This window comes from Cyprinus carpio, chromosome A20 (genome assembly GCF_018340385.1).
Source record: "Cyprinus carpio isolate SPL01 chromosome A20, ASM1834038v1, whole genome shotgun sequence".
NCBI classification, from domain to species: Eukaryota; Metazoa; Chordata; class Actinopteri; order Cypriniformes; family Cyprinidae; genus Cyprinus; species Cyprinus carpio.
The window spans coordinates 13,308,055-13,332,340 of NC_056591.1; the positions used below are offsets into that span (position 1 = coordinate 13,308,055).

At 37.0% G+C, this 24,286-nt stretch overlaps 1 protein-coding gene across 2 annotated transcripts; it reads right to left on the reverse strand.

Annotated features, from left to right (window-relative positions):
* Nucleotides 1–8,554: 8,554 nt before the first annotated feature.
* Nucleotides 8,555–24,084, reverse strand: LOC109112983 (mitogen-activated protein kinase kinase kinase 7-like). 2 transcript variants are annotated; one of them, XM_042777687.1, is made up of 17 exons: nt 23,269–24,084; nt 22,772–22,883; nt 22,591–22,656; nt 22,409–22,454; nt 21,182–21,320; nt 19,371–19,495; nt 18,078–18,206; nt 17,864–17,994; nt 17,674–17,755; nt 16,821–16,927; nt 16,582–16,732; nt 15,862–15,942; nt 11,542–11,609; nt 10,958–11,021; nt 10,370–10,431; nt 9,707–9,822; nt 8,555–9,238 (listed from the first exon to the last, which is right to left on the reverse strand). In XM_042777687.1, the coding sequence occupies exons 1-17, from the start codon at nt 23,289–23,291 to the stop codon at nt 9,058–9,060; spliced, it is 1,683 nt and encodes a 560-aa protein (XP_042633621.1). In that variant the 5' UTR covers nt 23,292–24,084; the 3' UTR covers nt 8,555–9,057. The 2 variants fall into 2 exon arrangements, with proteins under 2 accessions (XP_042633621.1, XP_042633622.1); XM_042777688.1 differs by lacking the exon at nt 15,862–15,942 and having other exon boundaries at nt 8,556–9,238; nt 23,269–24,082.
* Nucleotides 24,085–24,286: the final 202 nt, after the last annotated feature.

Consider the following 24,286-nt stretch of genomic DNA (forward strand, 5'->3'; position numbering starts at 1 on the left):
AAAATCAGAACAGGCCCCCTGAACCAGCCGAATGCACAACAGTCGGCCACACTTGATGACTCATTTCGGAGGAGATTAATTGACTTTGCGGTTACTGCAGTTCAACACGGTGCCAAATGACATCCACATACTGGCTCGTTAAGGTGCGAGGCAAGCCCCGACAGAGGCACAAAGACGTAAACTCAGCCATATCCTTAGAGGCCAGCCAACATTGCATTTCAAGCCAAATGCTTTGATTACGTCAATTGCTGCTTGCCCAGCAGAGCCTCAGGGAGCAGGCTAACCGCCATTCACAACACAGACACCACACAGATACTAACAAAAAGATCAGGTTACCTAAAGGACAGGTAACACTCCCCCCCTGGGAACACTGCACACCTCTGTGCACGCAGGACGGTACACTTTCACCCATACTCTCACTCATACTTTTAAAGTATTGCACACTTTACAAAAAAAGAAGACAGGCCAAAGAGATTGTTCTTGCTTTGTAATAATAATAATAATTATTATTATTATTATAAACATGAGACATATTCATAACATTCTATTATTAAGGTAAATGTTTGTAAAAAAAAAAAAACACCCAAAATTTATTCAACTTCACGTCGTTCACAACCTGTATGACTTTCTTCTGTGCAGCACCAAAAGAGAATTTTTGAAGAATACTTTGGCCACTATTTTCAATGAGTAGCTATAAAATAACCTTGTTATTGGCTTGTTCATGAGCCTTAACCTATAACCTTGTTATATTATTGGATTGTTCATTTATATATATATATATATATATATTATATATATATATATATATATATATATATATATATATATATATATATATATATACTTTATATACTTATATTTATCATCTTTATTTCAATTACAGAAAACAATTTTTTATAGACCATGTCTATTCATGTTCAAAAACCATGTTTTTGTGTTTGTTCTGAAGCATGAAAGCCTCAGTCCCCATTCATTGTGACAGCATGGAAAAGATGACCAGCACATCATTTAAAAATTTCAGAAGAAAGCAAGTTATAGAGGTTTGGAGCGACATGAGGTTAAGTGAATGATGATAGAACCTTCATATTTGGTTGAACTAATCCTTTAAGCTCTACTTTTGGAGGACCTCTACTTAAAATTTTGGACAAAATGTTGTTACTCTGCAGAACATCTTCAGACATTAAGATAGAAGACAGAACTTCCACATTTGATAGGTTGTTATTATACATTTGTCAGCTGAGGCCAAGTGTGGGTGTTTATGCATGTATGTATGTGTGATTAAAGGTTGTTTTAGAGTTCAAACCAGAGCCAAACTAATAGTTTTGTTCTTGGCAGTAGAAACTCTGCATTTCTTGATCAGCCACATCTTGCACTGAAAGCAAACCAGTCAAACAATAACAGCGCTGTGTTTACTGCCCTATTTACCATAGTGATTAAGTTTATGTGAAAAGTGAAATGAAGAAAAAGGAAATGACATTTGTACCAGATTTATCAGTGATGAATCAGGAGAAAAATCCCTTTGAATCTTAATATCAAAATTATCTTCAGAATGATACTTTCAAAATGCATGCACTTGTTTAAAATAGACTTATGGGCATTCTATAAATACTTACAGCACATGAGTCTATTAAGATCAGCATAACAATAGATCTAATCCATTTGTACACATTAAACAACTTCGTACACTGTTAAGAAGTGCCGAGACAATGAAAATGTTCTACAGGCTGGCCATTGAAGCAAATCCTTTGTGCAGTTTATAAAATGAGAATCTGTAACCTGAGCTACTTTTGCTCTGAAACTTCACCTAAGAATTAGCATATCTGTCTAAATACACTAAATGTCTATAACTGATGAGTTAGCACACGAAGAACCACAGGAATTAGCACTGACGTTGAAAACAAAGCTTGAAAACACTTTACCACAGAGGCATGTGAGAGTGTTGCTGTTCAAAGGTGTTGCTGACACCCATATGAGCTGTGGTTATTACGGATCGTACTCTCAATCGCAAATTAAAAATATCAAAGCTTCTTCCATAACAAATCTGTTCCCTTTAAAAAAAGTTAGAGGCCCTTGAGACTGTATAAATGCATAAATTAACATCCTGTTTGCTCATAATGTCTGAAGATGATAAGACTATGTAAACGGGATCCAGTAATGCACTCAGGCTATCATTTCCCCCCATGTGGTCTGCTCTTAACCGTATGCTAGAGTCTGTGTGTATTCAGCCCCTGTTAGCTGGATTAAACGGATGAAATCCTGTACATCCAGACTCTCTAATTCGATTTCTGTAGGTGAGCAGTTACAGTACACTCTCTGGGGCATGTCTGACTGAAAACGAACAAACTGGGTGCGTGAGATGACTCATCAGTTTTGAAGCTGAGTGTCTGAAGCTCCTGTGTTGTGCAGGGAGATGTTCATCGCTCCACATCCTCAAAGCCATTACCTTTCCACCCACGCCGTGTCACCCACTCACACAGGCGATCACAACAATAGCTGGTTGCGGTTTGTCTTTCCATCTCTCTCTCACGGTCACATTATCTTTTGAGCATTTTGATTCTTTTTCTAGATTCATTTTCCTCCACTGAATTGAAGGTTTTAAGAATAAAATAGCCATGATGATCTTAATTTCTGGTGAATATACTATTCAGCATAGTCGCTTTAGTCATCTGCTTCTCTAATCTGATGAGCAAGAGTCCAGCAGAACTGGGACTTTTCAGTGTTTGCATCACTGCTGCTGTCTGTGTTTGAGCATTTCAAATAAGCATTTCATTAGTGGGGGGGATTTTTCAAAGGCTTTCTGCAGGTTTTTATGTCAGACAATGGCAACAAGTGGTTGTCTTTATGAGTGAGTCATTTTAAAGGGGTCATATGATGTTGCTAAAAAGAACATTATTTTGTGTATTTGGTGTAATGAAATGTGTTTATGCCGTTTAAGGTAAAAAAAATAACAACATTATTTTCCACATACTGTACATTATTGTTTCTCCTCTATGCCCTGCTTTTCTGAAATGTGTTGTTTTTTACCAAGCTCAGTTTGAAAAGCGAGGTGTGCTCTGATTGGCCAGCTATCCAGCGAGTTGTGATTGGCCGAATGCCTCAAGCGTGTGACGGAAATGTTACACCCCTTATCATACATGTCCTGGTATTTGCGACGCTTCAGAGCCGCAAATACCAGGACAGTCAGGCACAAGAACAGTTTTTTCCCCAGGCAATCTACCTCATGAACAGTTAAATGTTCCCCACTTATACAATAAAAATGTGCAATATCCTTATATTTATTTGTTACCCCTTCATCCTAGTACATCCCTGCATCTTACTCAATCCAATTCCATTATCATTTATAGCACAATTGTTTATACACTTATTTATCTGCAAAGGGTTTTTATTTTTTATTTTTTTGACTGTGTGTTGTTGTCTTTTGTGTACTGGAAGCTTATGTCACTAAAAAACAAATTCCTTGTATGCGCAAGCATACTTGGCAATAAAGCTCTTTCTGATTCTGATTCTGATACTATGATGTCCCAGTCAGAACACTGGCGAGGCAAGATAAACTATAAAATCCATTATAAACTAAGCATTTGTTGCATCCAGTCGGGACATAATTACGGATTATAATGACTTATACTGTCATTTTTACGCATTATGTTGCATCACGCCGCATAAACATAAAATCATTTGTCTGCATTTGTGATCGGAGTAATGACAAACAACAAGCGCTACTTTACACTGCTCAAAACTCACGTTTGAATCATCAGTGGTAAATTCTTTAAATATGTAAATGTACTTACAGACTGTGAGTCAGAACAGCTGGGATTGTAGTCTCCTCTCCCAGGCAGGGGCGTTGCACAAGATCCCGGGCCCTATGCATAGGCAGTCCTGATGGGCCCCTATGCCCCCCCCCCCATACTTTTTTAGTTTAAAATAAAATATAATCCAGACTTTTCAAGTGCCCTTGCTTCCTTTGGGGTCCTGGTAATCAGTACTGGTTTTACCCCCAGTCCGACGCCCCTGCTCCCAGGATCAGGAAACAGTCCTCCATAAAATGTGCTGCACACATCTGAATATTTGGGTTGAATTGTTCTGGAACAGTGTTGTTAATTCAACTTAACCACTGATTTCTCGTCGTGTCCTCTTTTGGAAGGCCAAACAAAGTATTTTCGCTTTCACAATGAAACAGTACTCCGAAACATGGTGGCGGAGGCAACAGCGAGAATAAAAGTTACGCTTTCTTTCTTTGAGTGAACATTTGGGTGGCGTTATGCAAATCTTCCCACATTGTGACGTAAACGTGGGGGCCTGTTTAAATGACGCGTTTCAGGGGGGGTATGGACAAGTCTTAGCTTTTATAAAGAATTTCTCTTTGGGTTTGAGACTTTAGTTTTTGCAACTTTACAGATCTTCTTTATGCACCAAGAGCTTGTAACACTCCAAAGAGAAAGGAAAACTTGAAATTGCATCATATGACCCCTTTAATTATTCAGTCAACCTATTTGTTTTATAATATTAATTCCTTTGGGTATGAAACAAGTGACTGTTTGAAACAAGTAACTGCTTTTTTTTGAGTGTTTCATTGAATTATTAACTCAACCGATTCTTTCAAACACAGATTTATTTAGGAATTAAAAACTGACTGGCTTTATGAGTAATTTATTTAATTAATTACCCAGACGATTCGAACATTTGAACTATGAGTGAGTCAGTGAATCATTCAGTCAACCGATTCAAGCACCTATTCATTCAGGAATAAAAAACAAATGACAGTTATTTCCTAAATCGCATATAGTCTTAGCAGGTTCTAGATTTGAATTTGAACTTATTTCACAACTGTTAAAAAGTATGAATATGAAAGAAATTCAGACGTATTATATCCACCATGTTGTTACTATCACGTAACCTACCAGCGTCAGTTGTGTTGCTTCACTGCTATTCATAGATCCTCCCCCATGGCCTCACAGGATAGTAAAGTGTCCAACAAATTACTGCCTTAATGAGTGAGTCATTGAATCAATCACTCAACTGATTTGTTCAATAACACTACTTCATTTTATGAATGAGTCATTTGAGTAACAGCCGATCGATTCATTTCCTGACTCATTTAGGAAAGAAATTCCACTACTATGTATATCGCAAACTATTTTCAATGAAGAACAATATTGTTTCTAAAATGGAAGTTACTCAATATTAATTTCTTGTTTTAATAAAGTTTTACAGCACTCTTACTTACAGCTCAGGATTGTTCTTCATTGTCAGTCTTTCAAAGTGACTTTTACAAGCCGAAGGCACAGCACAAAGTCAGATATATTCTTAATGTTCATATATTTGTTGTCTTGTACAGGAATATGTAAATGATGAAGTGAAAACCTGCTCATTAAGCCACGGACTCACAGTTTCAACAATTGCAATGTGTGAAAAATGGCACTGTTAAAATACAAAGTGCAGATTTGAGTGAGAGGGATCATGTATCTGTTTAAAAAGATCTAAAGCATTGTATCAGCATGCATAAACCATTCACCAATTTACTTCAGGGACAAACTATTCACATCATGTACCAGAAGATCATTTTTATTTTCTCCATCCTTTAGATGCTAGAGGAAAACAAGTGAATCAAAGACCTGAGACTGCACCAGCAGCAGTGAGATCTCTTTGTCTCCTCTGAAGGGTCTCAAAGGAGCTGTGCTCACGAGCATGCGAAGAATCGCCCATAGCCACATTTGAAAAGGACTGGCCAGGGAATCATTCTGATTAATGAAATAAGTTATCTGGAACACTGTGGAATTTATAGACTGATATACAGATATTATGACCCAAATTCTGGCCATTACTAAAAACTGCAACCACCTCTACCATTCCTAGCCTATTTCCAGGCAGTTACCATGGTTACAGGGAGAGAAAGAGAAGGGGAGAGGATGAGAAAGAGAGAGATCTAATACAAATTTCAGAGAAACTTTGTCACCACCACAAACAACAACAAAAAAAGAGAATGATGCATTGAAAATTACAAGAATTTCCAAGGAACATAGAGCGTGCAAAATAAACACACACACACACACACTTTGCTGTCTGGGGATTGCTTCACATTGCTATTAACAACTTGTATGATTTTATAGCATTAGCCTCTAACTCATAATTGATTCACAAACTGTAACCCCGGTAGACAGAGAAACAGAAATGTCACGACTGCCCTGCAGTTTTCTATAATGTGTAACTGTTCCTGATGACCTCACTGAAGCCCAGGGTTCCTCCGGTCACCCTAAACCTCCATAGTCTGTTTCTCATTTCTTGCCATCGCTCCAAACAACAAAAAACAAAAGGCCGGGATGACAGCATCTCATCCGATGGCCCCTAAAACAATACCCTCAGTCCCTTTCTCAACCTCCTGAACACTTAACACTGGCCAGAGAAGCCACAACACACAATACTTCACTAAAGGAGACAGAAATGACATCATGTGGATTGAATGAGTTTGATTCAAGTTGCTCCAACCTCAAGCACATGGTATAACAACAACTGTACAGCGCAGGTAAAATTTAAACCTAATTTGCACAATACTTGTTATTCTAGGCTGTAATACACACCACCTCCTTCAAGTTCCTTTATCTTAAGATATTGGCTATTACTTCTTTTGCTAATGATTTCTTTAATTTACTACTTTCTTAACTTAAGAAATTATGGTTCGGTAATTTTTGAAGAAACTCTTTATTTACGTAGTTGTGTTTGTCAGTGTCATTTGTGTGTTTAATCAGCACCGTCTCAGCATCACACCAGATTCCTTTGTTTGAGACAGGAAGGGTTTGCGGATGAAGAGTAATGAATGGCTTAAGCTCTATCGCACTCTTCTGGTTGAAATAAACATTACCAGTTGTAGAAAACCCAGTTGCTGGTATAGTTTATGTACACAATGTTCAGAGTTTTCATTTATATCAACACTATAGTCCTACATCTTCACCTTGCTTCAATATATGTAGGCCTATAATACTAAATACTCCTACAGCAACATCCATACATAATTACAAAATTTAACCATCAAATAGCATATATTTAGTCACTGCAGAACACCAAACTTATTTTTTTTTTATATTATCAAATAAGATAAAAATAAATTTTATACATTGTATACATCTGCTAACTGTGAATGATTTATGGTTACATTATATATGCATTTGTATTTACATGAACAATTTTATTATAAATATAAATTAATGTATGCATAGAAATAAAGAGAGAGAGTTTGTGAACAACATCCTGTTTATAAAAATGTTGACGTGAAGACCAGAAACGGCACAGACAGTCCCAAGGCATGTTTACCTGTTCAATTTATTTCAAGATGCGACCTTCACCTGTGTATTCCCGTTCCCAACAGCTTAAGAAATCAGACATCTTATTTACAGCATAGTACACAAACTAATTATGAACACTGAACTCTAAGAAAAAACTCAAATAAAATACACCACTTCACTGTTAAACAAAAAGATTCGCAGAGAACTCACTTGAAGATCTTTAACATCCAAATGTGTCTTTACCCTGCTCAAGATGTTCACGGTATAGTGAGCATTCTGTGAGAACCAGTCATGGTGGGATTGTGCAAAAACGTGGGTCGAGTTTGTATTGGGGGCAACAAAGTAAAAGTATGACATCTAAAAGGTATTCATACCTATTATAACAACATGGCTCCGATTTCTCTTAAATTAAAGTACAGGGATGTAAAACTATTGGTAAGAACGAGTAACTGAACTAAAACGAACCAGAGTGGGTCAACTGCCCTTTAATTTCATGATTTCTGCAGCATATTGACAAGATCATTCAGATCAGACAACAATCTGACCGCTCTTGATTTCATTCACGATGCATTCGCAGGCCTTTTAAACCTCTCACTCACGTTTTTTTAAACTCATAATTGCATTAAGCGCATAATGTGAGCGTTCTCATTGCTGTGAAAGCAACAAAACAAGTCAAGTAAATGCAAGCGATACAACCCCAAGGCATCATGTGAACTAAAAAGACAAATCAAGCTCGGAGAAAGAGTGTCTTTCCCATACTTGCAACAAAAACTATGAAGCGGATCTCTGAAAACCCTGGACGAATTACCATACAGAGTTAGATAAAGCAAAGAAACACAAGAATACTGAAGTCATGATTAAAATGTTTGTACGCACAATCACATACACTCAAGTCCATTTGTTTTGTTCTTTTAGAGAGATGGTTTTCAAATGGGATTTTACGGGAAATGGATTACAAACTGCATTTCCTTGAGAGGCCGCACATTTAAACAAATCGTCCTTTGTTTTTTCATAAACACAAGGTCGACATGCAAGGCATATGTAAGATACATCCCCCGATTTCAATCAATACATTCTAACACTTTTTAGGGCAGACAAATCAAAAAAAGGAAACGTCTATAGCACTTTTTTCATAAAAGGGGTTAAAATGAAAAGTACACGCAAAGTGAATGCAACAAAATAAAAATCTGTATTGAAAATAATAAAATTAGCTTTTGTATGTAACTTTGCTTTCACATTCTCATGGACCAACACCTAATCGAGGGGAATCAGGCAAAACCCCACAGGGAATTCTGGGGATGTCTGAGGAAGGGGAAAGACCTCATTTTACATCCTTCTTTTAAACATCTCTATACTTAAAAGCCCTGGCGTAAAATGCAGCTTTCCTCTTTTGAAAATAAAATGCATTTGCTGGCTCATTTAGACTTGTAGATCTCCGAAGATCTGCGTGTTTATCAGTGGCCAACAGTCTGTGTTTCACACCCACCTGGCTTTAATCGTGGCCCTGCTATTGCATATCCTGCGGGATTCATGGGAACATGGAACGCAGCATGCTTGTGCAGTTGAGTGCAGGATCTTGGAACGGTTTGCATTGGCAGAAATTTACCCATTTCATCCGGTTACCATCTTCACAGGTTTCATGGGTGCTTCAACAGGCAGAATTTTGGGGTTTCTGGGCCAAACTATAGATAAACCAACCCATTGTTTGGATGGGGGAGGACAAGATAATGGGGACTGTGATTATAGAGTCAGCCTAGCTCTGTTTCATAATGAAAGAGGTTCATGAGGTGCCCTGTCTCTTTTGCTGCTGTGCTCGGATCAGCTCCAGTTGCTTCTTGCACTGCTGGTAGAAGGTAGACAGACTCTTGTTCTCCTCTAGGAGCTTCTTGTGCTCCTGAGCGAGGCGACACGCGTTCTGCTGATCCTTCTCGTCCTGGTCCAGCTCATCTATCAGCTCTTTCCTGTAGAGATGTACATTAGAGAAGACTCTGGTATATACATTTATACTGGTATTGTTGTTTAAGTATCTGTAGTACACACATCGTTTATCAGTAACTAATAGAGTTTGAATAACTGTTATGAACATATTATATTGCATTTACTTTGAGACTGCACTGATATTGGCTTTGTGGAAACTCCAGTGCTATTTTACTATTATTTATCTACTACTAAAGTTTATATTTTAAATTAGCTTTTATATATTTTTTTAATTTTCATTTTACTTTGAATAATTTTTTTCTTTTGTCATTTGTATTAGTTTTTATATTACTATTTAGGTTTAATTTAGTTTTTATTCCCTGTTAATAATTTCAGTGCTTCACCGCACATTTTAAATTATAAAATAAAATTGTAAAATCTCTAGCTAACAATAATAACTGTTAATAATTCCCCATAATAATTATATGATTCGATTGAGATTCCTCACTTACTTCCTCTGTATGAGAAGAGCAATCTCTGTCTGCACCTTCAGGTACTCTTGTGCCATCTTACAGTGCTGCTCAAACACCGCCATTGATTCTTTGGAGTTTGGACACGGGGCTAGAGGCTGCAAACAAACCCAGATTCATTCATCAAATGTCACCGCTTTTGACTAATTAATCTGGAATTCAAAAGTGATATTTATACCAGCCGTGGTCTGAACCCCCAAAATATCAAAATGCCTCACTTTAAATCAGCTGCCATGTATTTATAGCTGCATTACACCATATAAATAGCATTAAAATTGTAACCCAGACTTGATTCAATTAGAGGGCTGTTTTAACATCTTGGGAAACTTTTCTGAGAGGAGGGATACCACAGCACCCTGGAAACAAAACCATCCACACCACAGATATAGACTAAACAGTTTCCATGCATGTGCAGTCATTCTTCACAATTAGTGATGCACCAAAATGAAAAATTCTGGACAGACTGTGCTGAAAACTTAAATAGAAAATGCTGCTCTTTTAAATGTTTCTAAATGCTTTTTTAAAAATGTGTAGCATTTCAAAGTTTCACATTTTAGTCTATTTTTGGTGGCCAAAATCATACCAAATTCTGTATCGTTCACATCTATAGTTTTCTCTCTAATACCTGAACCTAGAAGTGTTTACCTGTAGCTGATGGTCCAGGGTCAAGTAGGCCATGGGGATGGAGTTATCTGAGCCATTGGTGTCTACAAGAATGAGGAAACATCAGAAAACCATCAACTGAGGACAGAAGATCTGATTTATTCCATCTGTATCACTGCTAATTAATATTTTTGGATCTGAAGTAGATCTGAAGCAGTAAGTGTTTTTTAGTTAATTTAATGCTAACAGTAAACTCTGGTAATCCGCAGAAATGGAGAGTGAGAGTTCAGCAATAAATAGCCGAGTCTCATCTCAGTCCAGAACTGTGTTTGTCAAACAGAAAAGCATCTTAAATCATTGATGACGGTTACGTAACGTCTCTCGCTCTGCCTGAGCGGTTCACTGTCACTGATACTGATTTATGCAAAAAAAAACTGAGGACGTGAACTTTGAGGTCACTCTGAGGGAACATAAGCAGTGTGTTCAGAAATATCTTTATAAAATGTCACATTCTGCACAAAACGTTCACATAATAATGCATCAACTGTAACCCCAGGCTATTAAACATTTATACAACCCATTTTTAAAATGTAGATGTGTATGTGTGAGAGTTGGATGGTTAGAAGTTACCTGTCTTGTCTGGCGTAATCATCCTCACACTGGGACTGGATGCTCTGCTGCTGTTCCTACTATCCTGTAATTCGTCAAACAATATATGAGTTATAAAATTACAGCCTTGCTGAGATTGAAACATTTTTAAAAGCATTAAAACGTATTATCTATAGTGTATTACTACTAGCACATAGTGATAAATCTGAATGGAATTCACCCATCTAAAAAAAGAAGTAAAGGAAGAAAAACTAACAAACGAACTGTGGATGAACTCCCAAGAGCGCTGAGGACAAGTGTGAGGGAGCAGAGCTAGATGATGTAAGAATTCGACCGTTCAAAAGCCCTTTGGGGAAAATCTAGATCCACAACACCACTGTCTCCTCTTACAAAACAGATCTTAGACACAATTTCTTTTTTATTTGATGAATCATTGTGTTCTCCCAGTGCATAATCAGATGTGAGAGAGAATATTTCGCAGAAGATATGGAACAGCTTTAGTTACATGACTGTAAAAATGCTATAGTGAATATTGTTTGTCGCATCTAAACTCTTCCCAGTTCCTTACACATTGCCCCCACTGAAAGAAAAGTGAAGTATCCTACCTGACTGGACTCTGTACCTATACCAGGAAGATCCTGCACTGAACTGCGTCTATGAGGCTCACAAGTTGCTGCAAAAAGAGACAAAAGAGAGAGAAAGGAAAGAAAAGAGGAATCTGATAAGTCTTATTGGTAGTGCATGAGCTCTCACCCCAGGGCTGAAGCAAGAGGGATGTGACACTCAGACAGCTGCACTGATTAAATTCCCAACTCACTACCATGACAGCATCTCCTCTAATGTGGCCTTCACGTGACCAAACCCCTCACAAGGCCGTCCCAGCAAAAAAAAAAAAAAAAACCCCCACACACACCTTACACCAAAATCAGCAGACCACACCAACAGAAACACACAGGCAGCATGGCCTGCACTGATTGGACAGCTCCTATCATAGATTGATGACTGTTTTTTTTTTTTTTTTTTTTTTTGGTATTGGAATTTAATAAGTTTGTATTTATGGAACATGAAGCAGCAATGAAGACAGGAGCTGTACTCTCAATCATGACTACTAGAAGATAACACAAGTTTACTAAAGCCAATAAACATACACTCTCACACACAAACCTCATTGTAGGCAAACTATTAACAGGTAAAGCATCTAGAACAGCACCAGCAGAAATTAAATGCAACCATTAACGATAGACTGTGACTTACTAAATATGACTTACTATATGTACACAAAAATACATGATGCAAAATTGCAAATGATAAGGAGGAATATTCCAGGTTAAATACATCTCAGGCTCTACACACTGTACATCATCTGGTAGGTTATTGATTAAAAAATAAATTCATCCTGGAGTGTAAAGAAACAATAAAGGAAAAAATATATAAAATAGAAACTGTTCACTGGTTTAGAAAGTGTACCTACGGTCTTACAAGTTAGCGTAAGACAAGTGTAACAATTGTTAACTAACCTGGTCTATGCAAAGTTGCATTCAACCTTTCAACTAAAGTCATGCCTACATTAAAAAAGTAAACCCTGTTACTTTCACTTTTTATTCTCCCAAGGATACAATGAAGGAATGTGACGTAACTCTTTGTAAAACAAAAGCCCTACCTCAAAACTATGATGTAAACAATTTTACAGATCACTTCTTTACTCCTAAATTCAGAAAGTGCTTTAAGAAGAAGAAGAAGAGAAAAAAAGGATGCCAGCTTCTGCATGGCTTCTATTGTAAGTTTATCACTTTAAATACATTTCAATACCTGAAAGATGAGTCTAAATGATATCAGCTGTATGCCACAGATACTGCTGCCGACAGACTCTAATTTGTCTTTAACCAGTAATATTGCTTTAATATAGATGGAATCTCTCTTAAGCAATAATATCAGCCCATTCAAGAACACAATTAAAAAAATGTTACAACAAATGTTACAACAAAAATGGTAGAAAAAAAAAAAAACCTTTATTATTAATAATGACGGATGAGGTCAATTCCATGTCACAAGTATTATGAGAATAACAAAAATGATTGACAGGTTAAGAGCGTGCATGCAGGAGGGATACAATTCTGATGCAAATCAGATTTTTTCATTGTTACACCAAATTAATAACCTCTTCATTATGCAACTCCTGCTTTGATCAATCCCCCCCACCACTCTGCAATCCTTCAATGTCCCCATTTCCTTCAGCTTTATTAGGGATGATGAAGATAATAATAGCGATAACCCTCAATATGAAGGAGATTTATCACAACCACATCCACTGAATTAATGAACATGTGTGTACAGTAGGGGTTGCACTGACTAATCGACTTCAATGGTCTGCCATGACGCTTTAAGCTTGACGTTGACTGGTCTCTGGTCCTATAGAGGGTGCAACAGGATAAGAAATCTTTGAAGGATTTCCACATTTACGCCCCGATTCCAAACAGTTAAAATGACAAATAAATGCATACTCTGAAAGGCTCCACAAGACATGTGTGATTATATTACTGGATGCTTGAAATTGAACGGGATAATGCATAGAATGTTCTAGTCTCAGCTCCAGACTCGTTTTTTCCATTAATGATGTCATCAGTGACTAGTCGACTTCGACTCGACCATCATCACATAAAAGTAGTCTTTCAACCCCTAGTGTACAGTATGTGGAGGAAACACGAACAAAAAGCAGACCATTTTGCGATATCCTTTCTGCAGGGAAGATAAGGGCGAGCTAGTGTACGACCACTGAGAAAGAGAGAGAGAGAGAGAGAGAGAGAGAGAGAGAAACACACAAACACACACACTGGCTGATCTCTCTTTCACCTGCTACAAAGCCAAACAGGAAGACTGAGGCAGGCATATCAATCCACATCCCCATCTCTCTTTAAATCACTACTTCTGGGATTTTCTTTCTTTCTTCCTTTATTATTATTATTATTTTTTAAATAGCATTAAAAAGGTGCCTCTAGTGGTAAGAGGCAGAAGCAGCCATGAGCATGGGGTGTGAAAATCATTGCCTGCAGTTCACTACAATCAAAAAGAGCAAAGAGAGAGAAAGAAAGATTTGATTAAAATGGTTGTTACTCCAGGAACACTATTCACCGTCAAATCTGACAAAAAAAATATATTAAAAAAATGTAAAAAATCAGCTGAAAATATTAGCTGGATATAAGATCAATACAGCAAATGTAAGAGATTTCTTTTGGATTGAAATACGAGGACACAGAGAATCAAACACTAATCTAATAATCATTTAGAGCAGGTGTCACGACTGCATAGACTGCACTCACAAAAGGGCTTTTCACACTCAAACAAGTTAACAGTATCCTGGGTTATCTTTCTTCATGTTTCAAACTGCTCATAATTTACCCCGGGATAACAATTAATTCTGGATATTTATAAATTGATGTTTGACACGGCACACTAGGGGTGTGTGTTAATGACATGATATCTCGAAATTTTCTGGAATTTTGTCGATAACGATAATTAATGTTTTGCTGAGAGTGTTATTGTGCTGGTACCTTGGAGGCTTTAGGACTGCTGTGGACATCTGACTCCCAAAGCTTTTGATATTCTTCATATTCTGTGCAGTGTTTAGTTTGCAGGAGTAACAGAAATTAACTTTTACGTTTACATTGATTTTTACCTTTATAAGGCCATTTTTTCAAACCTAATTAAATGTATACATCATCCTTTGTGTCCAATGTGATCAATAAATTAAAATAGTAAGACACTATAGGACTGTTACCAATCAAATGAAATCAGTATCAACAAAATTTGTGTTTGCAATGCAGAGGTGGCACAGAAGCTGCATCTGAAGAGCACCAGAACGTTTAACGCAGGACATGAATGCATTTAACCTGAAGTTACAAATGCATAAATGTTTTTTTTTTGTTTTGTTTTTTTAAGTTGAATACTGATATTTGAAATTTTTGGGGGAAAAAAAGGGAAAATATACTTTAAATATAAACCTAAAATTGCCAGGAGGTGGCGGTAAATCACTGCATGAGTGAGTCATTGATTCAGTAACGAAACACCGTAGTGTGTTGCTCAGAGACGCAAAACAGTTCTGCTGTGGCTTGTTTGTAACTATTTTCATTGATGAAATAGATCAAAAAGAGTAACTTGAGCTCTAAAATGAAAGTCAATTAATATTAACTTTTTGTTTATGGCACTGTTTTTTTTATAAAATCAATATCTCATTTGCAATCATGCTCATATTTGGAGAAAAAAAAACTGTACTCTTTATGATAAAGTGATATTAACTATATCAGATGACATAAATATAAAAGATATATAAAAGTCATATGGGGAAATTTTTGCCCCCTTATCTTAAATTTTGGGGGAATTCTAAAGGTATTTTAATAGGCTAATTATTAATCTTTTGATCTTTATATAGATATATCTCGCACAACCCTACTGTACACTCCTAAACTCTGGGTTAACAGTCTTATTTGCCCTTTTTGCAGTATCTATGTTATTTAATTGATGCATTTTCCATCACCATTTGACATTTTGTAATTATTAACATTTTAAAAAATTAAGTACCAAGTGGTACTGTACAGTCCACTGGAGGGCAAATTTGTCCAGTGGATCAACTGGAGTATATGGCTTCAATCCGGTTCAAAGCTAACCATAAGATCAAGAGCTTCTACCACAGTAGTAATTGTGCATCACTGCAATTTGCATGTCCACAGCATAAATGCTTGTGTATGTAAAAGTTTGGATAAGGATCATATGTTAATGTTCTTTAACATCTTTTTCTACTCTTTTCTACTAAGTCAGGGTGACAGGTGATATGAGACATTCTGAAGTAACAACCAATGCGTGCTTGTGCGTCACATGACGCCCTTCTCTGATTAGAAGCTTTTTGCTTGGAGCGCCTGGACTCCCGGTACCTGTGACGAAGATCTTGGGAATGTCCAGAATGGTGCCATATGATGCCGTTTTACGGTGACCTCGCTTAAATTGTGGACGTGCTGCAAAAACACACATACAGACACGCGCATGTAGCGACGAACACAGGCATGCAGACAATGTATATGTACTGAGAAAGAGAGACACAGTAGTGCAGACAGCAAAGCAGACTGTGTAAGGGATGTCGCTCCATTCTTCAGCTACATTAGAAAATACATGCAACACACATACACAAAACACGTACATCCGTGCAGAGGCAGGAAGCCTGCTGGAATGAGTGACCGCAGAAGGACAGATCAAAGGATGAATGGAGATGCCATACAGCTCTTTGTGTCTGATGTGTGTTTGGGCACACTGGCTGAGGTCAGCGGAACACTGGGAACTAGTGTATGCACTATTCAGCCAGCGCAAATACAGAAAAGTGAGGTCAATGTCTATAAAAGGGACATTTTTAGTGGTGTGTGTTCTTTGTTAACATGTCAACCTGAGGACAAAATTGGTAACAGGAATAGAAAGGTGTGGAGATTACAAATATATCAATATGTGTGTCTACTGCAAAAGAGAGAGAGAAAAAAAAAACCTCCACATTAATGAATCAATATTAAATAAAACTGGGTTCTATGTATGAAATATAAATGATCACAGTCTCTTAATGAATTTCTGGGAAGGTATGAAAATTACACACTGAGGAGGCAAGTTACCTGCGGGAGCAAAGGGCAATCTGTGCTCCAGTTCGGAGAGATCAGTGCTCATTCGTTTGCTGTCCGAGGAAGCCAGAAATTGTGGCCTGCCAGAAAGACTCTCTACACTGCCCCCTCTGGAGAGAGGGTGACCAGGCCTTAACGGGTCGCTCTGAAACATACACAAATATCAATTCCACTTCTGAGCTTTCTTAGAGGACAATGTCTTTGTGTGGTAATGTAGACTACAGATGTGTTACCTTTTGTTTATATGGGAACTTGATGGTGTCGTTGCTGCCAGGGGAGTTGGTGCGCTCCATGTTGATGTCGTTCTTGTTGCTGGTACATGTGTAGTCTATATATGAGCCTGGATAAGAGAGATGTGTTATTTAAATTTACAAACTTTAAGTTTGACTTCAGTACCCTTCTAAAATGATCCAAAAATTAAACAACATTCCTATATACACTGTAGTTAAAAAGTTTCATGGCAGTAAGATGCTTTTTAATTTTGTTGAAAGTAGTCTCTTATGCTTTATTTGATCAAAAAAAGTACGAAATATTGTGAAATATTATTACAGTTTAAAATAACACACATATATATATATATATATATATATATATATATATATATATATATATATATATATATATATTTAAGAATTTATTTCAGCAGCCATTATTCTAGTCTTTAGTGTCACACTGGCCTTCAGAAATCATTCTAATAAGCTAATTTGGTGCTCTAGACACAGTTCTCATCACATTTGAAAACAGTTGTGCTGCTTAATATTTTTGTAGAAACTCTGATACGCTTTTCAGAATTCTTTGAATACAAAATTAAAAGGAACAGCATTCGTTTGAAATAAAAATCTTCTGTAGTAATATAAAAGCTTTTACTGTCACTTTTGATCTATTTGTTATAATCCTTGTGGAATAAATGTAATGATTTTTCAAATAAAAGCATGGAATAAACAGTAAGGAAGAATTTGTTCAAAGCATCTAAACTTGCATCTTAACCATTTGTTTTATCACCCGCACCATCAGCAAATGATTTGAACAAAATGAAATAGCCATGAACAAGTATTTATTATTCAAGTCTATTTTGTTTTTCTGTACCTGTGCTGGCAGCAGAGTTACTCTGGCCTTCATCTGAATACTGATAAGGGTACTGAAGAGGCTCTTCTGATCCTGGGAAAAACTAGAAGGGGAGAGAGAGAGATCAGACTGAAGAGGCAGAATAAGATACAGAACAGACAGTCAGGAACATTGGGATGATTTGCCAGGCATGCTGCTGGTGTGGTGTTACCCTCATAAGGTGGCTCATAATCTTCACTATCTCCTCCATGGAAGGCCGCTGCGATGGGTCTTTGGACCAGCAACGAGTCATCAGACTCTCTATAGGCTTCGGTAGGTTCTTAATGAGAGGTGGACGTGTGCCTACAGAAAGAAAGATGATTGAAGCTTCTAAACTTGAACAAAAAAAGAGTCCTAGATGGGGCACAAACAAGCAAACAACTTACCACGGTGCACAGCCCACATGATGCGGAAAGCAGGGCCACCGATTTCATCAAAGGGCTTCCGGCGTGTGATCACCTCCCAGAGAATAATACCCCAACTGAACACGTCACACTTCTCACTGTAGTTACTGCCTGCAGCACACACATACAGACAGCAATTACCTTTACATGCTCATCATTTCCTGATTAAGGTCCACATTCTAGTTAAGCCTTTATTCTGAAAAAGACATTAACATGCTTCACAGCTATTGGGTATTCCTGTAATTACCAAACTACAAAAAGGTTTTTAAATGTTTCTGTGAAAGAGAATTATTATATTATTATTATTATTGCATTAACATTTTTATAATGCTTAAATAAGGATGCATTACATGGATCAAAAGTGACAGTAAAGATATTTATAATGTTACAAACATTTAGATTTCTAATAAATGCCCTTTGATAAATACATTTCCTTACATTTATTTAACATTTAATTTTTATATAATTATAGATGTTAAATACAATAAAATATAGATCTAAAACTATTTTCAAGGGGTCTGGCTCCTTTGGTAAATAATGAATTATTCTTGGTATAGTTGACAATTAAGATACCCAAAATAACATTGATGCAAATGGTAACATACGACATAAAGAATCAAAGCTATTTCCCATAAGCTCATTTTCTGCCATCCAGGGTGGAGGGAGCCTTTATCTTGTCGGCCCTTTTTGAACAGATGTGCTAATTTTCTCTCATGCTGCCCTGGAGAGCCTTAATTGCTGCTCTTATTATTCTTAAATTACAGTGTCTCGCGCTAGTATGTCTTTACACTGCCTTACTCTGGTCTTCTGATAATACTGTTGTCAGTGTGGCAAATGGGATTTCTGCTCCTCCCCAAACAAACAAGATAACAACCTTCTCCTAATTGATGTTTACTCCTGAACGTGTTTGGTAAAACTGAAACCCATTACCGGTTGATTGCGAATGCATGCATTAAATAATAATGATTTCATCCATCATCTAGACCAGGAACATCCACCAAGCCTGGTTTTGGGGAAATATTTGTATGAGTGATAGTGAAGACTGAAATGGCCTATGAGAAGTCAATTAATGAGAAAAAGGAAAAAGGTGAAAAGAAGAACAGCAAGTAGATTTTGGCAGCAAAATCAGCTGAGAAAAAAAAAAAAAAAACAAAAACAAAAAAGAAAAAAAAAAAAAAAAACCAAAACAAAACAAACAAACAAAAAAAACGGCCCATTTATAAGCCAATGGCTGAACAAAAATGAACAAGTTCTTGGCCAGTTCCTGAAACTTGCCTTCAAACACCTCTGGGGCCATCCAGGCTGCGCTTCCCTTATTATTAGTCATGTGTGTCTGAATGTCACATGCTGTCCCAAAGTCACAGATCTTCAGCACTGTACCTCCAGCAACCAGGAGCAGACTAGGAGCAAAAAATATACAAAAGATATAAACAGAGACATCTCCAGGAAGAAGAAAAACATCTAGTGAACTCACTTCACAAACAACATTTTAGGTATCATTGGAGTACTATGGCAAAAGTGGTCTCAGATTAAGTCTCCAAATTATGACAAATGCTGTAACTTTTAAGTTATTTATTTAGCTTTTGCTTATTAGTCTATTAAGCGGTGTGCTTAGCATACCCATTCTCTGCAATACCAGTTGCAATAAAGTGTGCAACCTGATTACTAAAATCTTTATTTTCTGGCATTGTAGATATTGTTGGCTTTTATATTCTAAATTTATTGTGATGCCCTTAAGTCGCTTTGGAAAAAAACATTACTTAAATTAAACACAATAAATACCCTACTGTTCAAATGTTTGGAGTTGATAAGATGTTTTTATTGTTTATGAAAGAACCTCTCTTGAAAGATGCACACCACAGCTAAATTTAATTGATCAAAAACAGTAAAAACAGCAATACTGTGTATTAAATTATTAATACAATTTAAAATAATTGTTTTGTTTGAATATATATTGAACATTTATATTTTTGTAATTTATTTCTGACTTATTCCTGTGATTTTCAGCAGTTATTACTCCAATCATTAGCATCACAGGAGCCTTCAGAAATCATTAAATTATGCTGATTTGGTGTTCAGGAAACATTTATTTATTTCAGTTGACTAGAAAGCTTAAAAGAACAGGAATTATTTGGAATAAATCTATTGTAACATTATACTAGTCTTTACTGTCACTTTTGATAAACTGAATGCATCCTTGGTAAATAAAAGCACTGATTACTTTAACCCAAAAAAAAAAAAAGAATAAATTAATTAATTTATTATTTCCCAAAAACATTTGAACAATAGTATGTGTCTTAAGGGTTAAAGAGAAGAGAAAGTAAAAAGGCGTGTTTGTGCCTTGATTCTTAATCAACAATTCCAGCTTAAGAACAGACATATACATCACATATTTTTAAAGTACACTTCAATTGGAAACTGCTGCAATATTTTGAGTAGAAAAGGAGGTATACAGATGGCAGTTAACAAGTCACAAACTGCGCTTTAGTCCTATTAAACGCAGTTTAAGCACTTCTGAATAGTTCATGGGGGTCAGATGCCACCTTTAGAAATCTGTAATATATCAAATTTTAGTAATAACCCAGTTCTTCCTGAGAACTTCATTCTCGGTGTCTGGGAGAGAAGCCAGCTGACCATTTCCATGGTGTGCTGCCAGGGCTTTTTACAAACAGAGCCTCATAAATAACCATCCCTGGCCTGGACAACACCATGATGTAAGTGATGCAGCGTAAGACTCCAGAACATACAATACACCCTCTGACACCTGGACCAGACAGCCTTTATGATTAATGGCAGCCCTGAATGATCCAGTAACATTTCCATCACAGTCAGAAAACAGTCAACACATGTAGAGTGAAAACGGTCTGTTTACACCTGGTATTAATCTCAGGTGATTTGATCACAAGAAGTCAGGCAAGACCCTTGTCTTTGAATAAAAGCAAAAACCAATCTTCATGGACAGGGAGAACTTACATGACAAAAACTAACTTTAAAAATCATGGGTGAGGAGAAAAATGAATTCTCAGTGGTTTCCAGTGACATGATGCAAGACAGTGTAATGAGAGGGAAATGATGGAGGTGCATACTTGGGAGGTTTGAGGTCCCTGTGAATGAGAGCCTTTGGTTTCATGCCGTGGAGATACGAGACCCCCTGGGAACACTGCAGGCACCAGCTCATGGCGTGAGATGCAGTGTAGTGAGGAAGAGGCTCTGCACCGTGCAGCACTGTCAACACAGAATAGTCATAAACACAAGCACACATACATGCTAAAGAGTTCACTCACTCACTTGTGGAACAGCCGTGTGTGATTGGACACCCAGAAGAACTTTAGCACTTGCTATTACTATATGGAATCAAAGAACATGTAAAACTGTAACAAAAAAATACTGCGTAAGGGAACCTGTTTAGATTCTTTGAGCATCTATGCAAATTTGTATATAAACACCAAAGTATTTTATACATCATTGTTAATGAATTCCACAACAGAACAAACTAAATATGATCTGACAGCAACTGGATGCATGATGTTTAATGAGCCAAAATGTTTGTCAGGACTCCCAAGTGGGACCAAACCCCAGACTGAAAACCATATGCTATCATTTATAAGTTTGGGGTTGGTTCTTTCTTTTGAAAGAAGTCTTTTATGCTCACTAAGACGACTGCATATATTTAAAATACGAAGAGAAGAAAAAAAAAAATTGTGAAATGTTATCACAATTTAAAATAACTTTTCTATTCTATTTTAAAATGTATTTTATTTTTTTCCATGACAAGGCTGAATTTCAGCTCAATTACTCCAGTCTTCAGTCACATGATCCTTCAGAAAACATTCTAATATGCTGATTTGGTGTTAAAGAAACATTACTTATTAGCCTCAATATTGAAAATAAGCAATATTGGTGTTGCTTAATATTTTTTTTAGAGAATGTTATACAATGTTTTACAGATTCTTTAATTAATATAAATTTAAAAATAGCATTTATTTAGGATTTAGTTTTTTTTATAATGTCTTCACTGTCACTTTTGTTCAATTTAATCCATCCTTGCAGAATAAGAGTATGAAATTGTTTTAAAAATCTTATTAACTCCAAACTTTTGAATGGTAGAGTATTCATACTGACAAAATGTATGATTAAAATCGTTCTTGATTAATGTTTTTTTCTTCTTTTTTTCTGTTGACTCACAAAGGATTTTAGATAATTACTACCCTTCTAGCAGATTTTGATATTAATAATTCTGTGCACATTTTCAAAAGATCTTGTAGTGTTACTGTGTGAATAAAGTGTTCTAAAGTAATTTACTTAACACTTACCATTGTACAATGAACCCCCCTCTGCATATTCCATCACCAGACACACCTGCAGTAAAAGATCATTAACCTTGTTACAAGTTTCTTTTCACGAGAAGAAAAAAAAGGTTGGACAATAGCAAACATTTAAACATCAAGTTTCATGATCAAAATCTACTAAATCCCAACATGTTGTTAAGACTTACAGGGTCACTGCAGGAACCATACAGCTTCACAATGTTGGCATGATTTACACGAGACAACTGACGAAGCTGGAGCAGAGAGAATGGAGAAGACTCAATCAAATGCTTTTTTGAAACAAAATAGGATTTATTGTTTCTGACTACAGTTACTAATGTGAACAAGTGAAACAGAATACGATAGTACCTCAACAAAGAAGGCATTTCTCTCCGATTCACTCTCTATTGTCTTGATGGCCACATCTCTGCCTTTCCACTTGGCCTTGCGCACAACACCAAATGGCCCCTCTGCCCACCACCTACACAACACACGTGTAAAAGAACATCACACCAAAAGAAAGCACACATTGACAACCTCACAGCAGTGCAGAACATTTCAAAACAAGTCTAGCACAAAAACCCAAGAGTCCATAGGAGAACAAAACACAGAATGACAACTAGAACGATGTAAAGATGTTTCATTAAACAAACTGCAAATACATATATCAGTACTTCCAAAACAGTATGCTTTAACAGAGATTATGAAAACAAACGATGAAGTTAAAAATGAGGTATAACGTTACTGAGATACAATATCAAACATCCCATTGATAGTATTAGCTATCACGAGAATGTTTGCAGGACATTTCCACGCTCCTGTCAGTGTGTTTATTAACTCTATCACCTGTTTATCATGCCACTCACCTCCTCCACCTCAATATCATCATAGTCGATCTCCTCAAACGGGTACATAACGTTAGGTGTTGTTTCCAGCATTTCGGCGGAGAACATAGACATAGCTAGCTCGTTAGCCAGCTAGTCATTAATACACAAACAACAGACTTTATAGTCCCAAAACTCTTCAGACTTCACAACCGAATGGTTTTCAGAATAAAAACGGAAGCTTAAGCTCTTCTCTCGGCACGGTCTGCATTACACAGGCATACGTGTATGATAAGTCACTTTAAAAACTTGTTTAGCGGCTAACGAGCTAACCTGTCAATCTAATCCGTTAGCCAGGCGGCTAAGAGGCTCCAAACAAGATTAAAGTATGTCAGACATGCCAAACGACGGAAAAACGTTTTCATTCAGAAGGGGGAATACGCCCTAGAGTCTCTGTGAAGTACGCCTAAGGGTATCCCATCGACATAAAAGCGCCGGCTGTTGTGTGTTAGCGCTAGGCCGCTTGTTGGCTCGCGCTGGTGCGGTCGATGGATCTCCCCTCCGCGCAGCGCTCACTCCACACCGCCGCTACCGCTCCGCACATCGGCCTTTCTATGTTACCCGAAAATACCGCTCGATAAAACCTGCTTTTCCGTGTCCCATTAACCAGGACAAACCATCCGAGCCATCGGACGCGGGGCTAGAACTTTACAGCTCTCGCCTTCATGGGCTCGTTTGTTTTTCTTGTTTTCTGCGGAGGTTGTTTGAGCTCCAGGAAGTGTGCGCACTCTTGTATTGTGCCCCCACTAGTCCATGCCAACTGAAACGTCTCCAAGATTGGAGTCAAGCAAGGCCTGCCAGAATTATTTCCAGTCGTTATAATAGGGGATTCTCCTTGTTGTAATATTTATCTGGAGGTCTATTTCTAATGAGAAGGAAAAAAAAACGGATCAATTTCATTACTGAGTAGAATCTTTACTGCACAAGGTAACGTATGGAGGCCTACAAAAATATGAAATACATTTTTATATTTAAGAACTTCTCGAGTATTGGGAAAAAA

Bases quoted from the DNA above. Each gene is read 5' to 3' on its own strand.
- LOC109112983 (XM_042777687.1), bottom strand. From the start codon at position 23,291: ATGATGATATTGAGGTGGAGGAG. The intron at 22,884-23,268 runs GTGAGTGGCATG...TGTGTTGTGTAG, and splicing joins ATGATATTGAGGTGGAGGAG to GTGGTGGGCAGAGGGGCCAT. The intron at 18,207-19,370 runs GCAAGTTTCAGG...TGTGTGCTGCAG, and splicing joins GGCCCCAGAGGTGTTTGAAG to GCAGTAACTACAGTGAGAAG.